We start from the raw sequence: 3044 nt of genomic DNA, 5'->3' as shown, positions 1-3044 counted from the left end.
GATATATATATATATAATGTGTTTAAGAGTCTTGAAAGAATAATTTGAATATTAGATTATGTGTTATGTTATATTAGATTTAATAGTATATTTGATACTTTATATTTAAATTATTATATTGATTTAATAAGAAAATTTATAAGAAGTGCTAAAATTATCACTGTATTTTTTAAAATATATTACCGATGATGTACCTTATTAAACTTGTATATACACGTTTCGTATATTTTTCATATTTAAATTTTATAGACATTTTTTTTATAAATGTATTTTTTACTATTTACTATACTTATATAAAAAATACTCACTAACTAACTATGAGAGTGGGTAGTATGCAAATTTGCACCATAAGACTCACATTTGTTCCTCCTATTAAAGCTTTTTGGTTTTTTCTAATTTTTTTAAATTTTTTTCTTTTTTGTTTTTCTCTATTGAACACAATGTTCTCTTACTGTGACTCATCGATTTTCAATTTTTCTTTTACTTTGTTGTGCATAATTATTGTGACTCATCAGTTTTCAATTTTGTTTTGGCCGAAGGGCTTATTCACACTTAAGGGCTTTTTAATTTATTTAGGTAAATTTATTTTCCTGACAAAAGATCAGTGTGGCCAACAACCACTGACCGAACACAAATCCAGAAACACTCCTGCAACTTGGACGTCAGAAAAGTTGCCACTCAACGGCAAGCTTTCAACAACATCATGCCTAGAAAGTGAGTAGCTTCAAGCACAGCAAGAGAAGATTAGACCACCCTAAATTTCTTTCTTAACACCCCCGTGAATGACAAAGACTTGCATGAGTACTTCCAGATTGTTGCTAGAGAAATGATTGGAGATAAAAATGTTAGGCATTATGCAGCCATTGACGGGTTCTGAAGATTTTGCATTCTATCAAGAGGTGATCCCAGGAAACTTTTTCTTTCTCGGAATGAGGAATGAGACAAGTGGGAAGCTTGAATCCCCTCCCCCACCTTATTTAACAGTGATTGAAGATGCACTTCCATATGGTTCTGCACTTCATGCATCTCTGGCTTTAAGGTATCTTATTGATTTCCAACCTAAAATTTCTTCATCAAAGGGAAAACATCGCGACAAACTGTGAGTTGTTGATTGACTATCTTCCTTATAAATATAAAATCCGGTGTTGGCTTAAACTCTTTCACGGACGAAAGTCAAATTAATACTCTTGTATGTAGTTAGTCTTAAATTTCTTTACCGGAGTGTTTTCTGGACTTGTGCTCAGCACCTGTTTGATGAATTTCCTCAGTGGCTGTTTGATCTTCTGATCTTTTGCCCGGAAAACAAATTTTCTCAATCAATCAATGAGAGCTTGATTTCTTCAATCAATCAAAGTTTGATTTCCTCAATAAATCAACATTCATAGCATGTATATATTTTTATTCTTGTATAAATACCCTTGTACAAACTCTTCTACATCTACATTAAATGAAATATAAAATGATATATTTCTAGTGCTAACAAGTAGATACTCAATTTAGATGTTGCCTGGTGCACTCGTGGTTCGGATACATTTTGGCTGGCTAATCTGCTGACTGCCTCTGATGTCCTGTCCTTGTTGTTGGATAATTTTTTGCTTGTGGATTTATTTCCTGTTATATGCTATTGGTCGGTGATTTATAGTCTTCTGTATGGCTACAATATGCTACTTCTGTCAAAATTCTCCATTTCTGCAGAATGTGCTCTGTTCCAGGTTTCTGTTACTGCACCTAACTCCTTCCTCATGATGCAGCTTCCTCCAGTCCCAGGTTTGGCCTTCTGGCCTCTCTGGAATTTTTTCCAGGTTGATCTGAAATTTTCCCAGCATCTCCTGGAGCAGACCCATTGCAGCCTCTGTTTTTGCCTTGAAGTATGCCTTCAGTGTGCTGATCTCCTTCAGTCTAATTGAGGCCTCTTTCCTGCGTTTTCCCTTGGTTGCTGCCCCCTCTCTGTCCCATAGGTTGCTGCTACTCTGCGGACCTGATAGGACTCACGGCAGGAGCATCTTTTCTGGGTTGTCCAGTTTGCCTAAAGCTGCTCCAGCCTAGGCGTTTTTCCTCTTTGGTGGGCTGGTAAACTGCAAATTAAGCCGGGTTTCTGCCTTTTGCTTGGACCTTCAGATTAGTACTTCTCGAAGAGGTCCAGCTCCGTACAGTGGCACTATCCGAGCCAAATAGCTACAGCCACGGCTACAACAATCCCTGTGGAAGACAGGGTTGTTATTTTTGTTTAGTATAATTCTTCTTTGCTATATTCTACATATTTTATTAGTTTAATGTTGTTTTCCTATTCCTCTTGAACTCCATCATTGTAGGAACTCTAATAAGTTTTCAAGAGGAATTGGTGATCACTAGCATGTGTGCTTATGGTGCACGCCTGGTTTGGTCTAATCTTTTCCTTTGTTGTCATCTCTTTGAGGATAGGTGAGCTTAGTTTGTTTTCTCGGACCCATGCTTAGCTTGTTGTTTCATTGTGTTAATATATTTTTACATACCCCAAAAAAAAAAAAAAAAACTTGATCATTTAATAAAAAGGAAAATAATGCATAGAAATGGAATTTTTTCCACTCAGGATAAAATTTACTAAACCATGCAGTAGATATTTAGCCAGCCTCATTATTCAATAAGCCGCTTCATGGATAAATAATAAAAATAGTCATTCTACCAACTTGGCTTTATTTATCTCCTGTAGCGTCACATTAAATCTTACAATTAGCTCCTGACTATGCTAATAGTGTATTCCCTATGCCAAGCCGTTTTGCTTTATAAAATTTCGATAGACCCCTAAATATGCTAATGAAAGTTTATTAGTCCCTATTATATTGAAAATCTTACACTTACGTCTGTTTGAAGTTTAGTGTATCAATATGAAGTTTAGTGTATTATGCTAAACTTTTAGGAAAACCTTAAATTTAAAAAATCTGCAAGTATTGCCCAATTTATATCAACTAAAGAGCAAAAACCTAGTACATATTAATCTAAATATTTGAATTTAATGATCCTTCTAGTTTGGATTCATCATTTTTGTATGATATTTTGTAAATGAA

The 3044-nt window shown here is 34.8% G+C and overlaps 1 protein-coding gene across 3 annotated transcripts; it reads left to right on the top strand.

Annotated features, from left to right (window-relative positions):
* Positions 1–529: 529 nt before the first annotated feature.
* Positions 530–2445, top strand: LOC123194442 (IAA-amino acid hydrolase ILR1-like 4). Of its 3 annotated transcripts, none has more exons than XM_044607635.1 (2): positions 530–1039; positions 1752–2445. In XM_044607635.1, the coding sequence occupies exons 1-2, from the start codon at positions 843–845 to the stop codon at positions 1810–1812; spliced, it is 258 nt and encodes an 85-aa protein (XP_044463570.1). In that variant the 5' UTR covers positions 530–842; the 3' UTR covers positions 1813–2445. The 3 variants fall into 3 exon arrangements, with proteins under 3 accessions (XP_044463570.1, XP_044463571.1, XP_044463569.1); XM_044607636.1 differs by having other exon boundaries at positions 1696–2445; XM_044607634.1 differs by having other exon boundaries at positions 533–1099.
* Positions 2446–3044: the final 599 nt, after the last annotated feature.

Source organism: Mangifera indica, chromosome 13 (assembly GCF_011075055.1).
Source record: "Mangifera indica cultivar Alphonso chromosome 13, CATAS_Mindica_2.1, whole genome shotgun sequence".
Classification (NCBI taxonomy): Eukaryota; Viridiplantae; Streptophyta; class Magnoliopsida; order Sapindales; family Anacardiaceae; genus Mangifera; species Mangifera indica.
Note: the sequence above shows the minus strand (reverse complement) of the source record. Positions and strands in the feature narration are given on the sequence as shown.

Excerpts from the sequence above, each read along its gene's own strand:
- LOC123194442 (XM_044607634.1), top strand. The coding sequence starts at position 843 with ATGTTAGGCATTATGCAGCCATTGACGGGTTCTGAAGATTTTGCATTC. Across the intron at positions 1,100-1,751 it reads GGAAAACATCGCGACAAACT|CTTCCTCCAGTCCCAGGTTT; the intron begins GTGAGTTGTTGA and ends CTCATGATGCAG.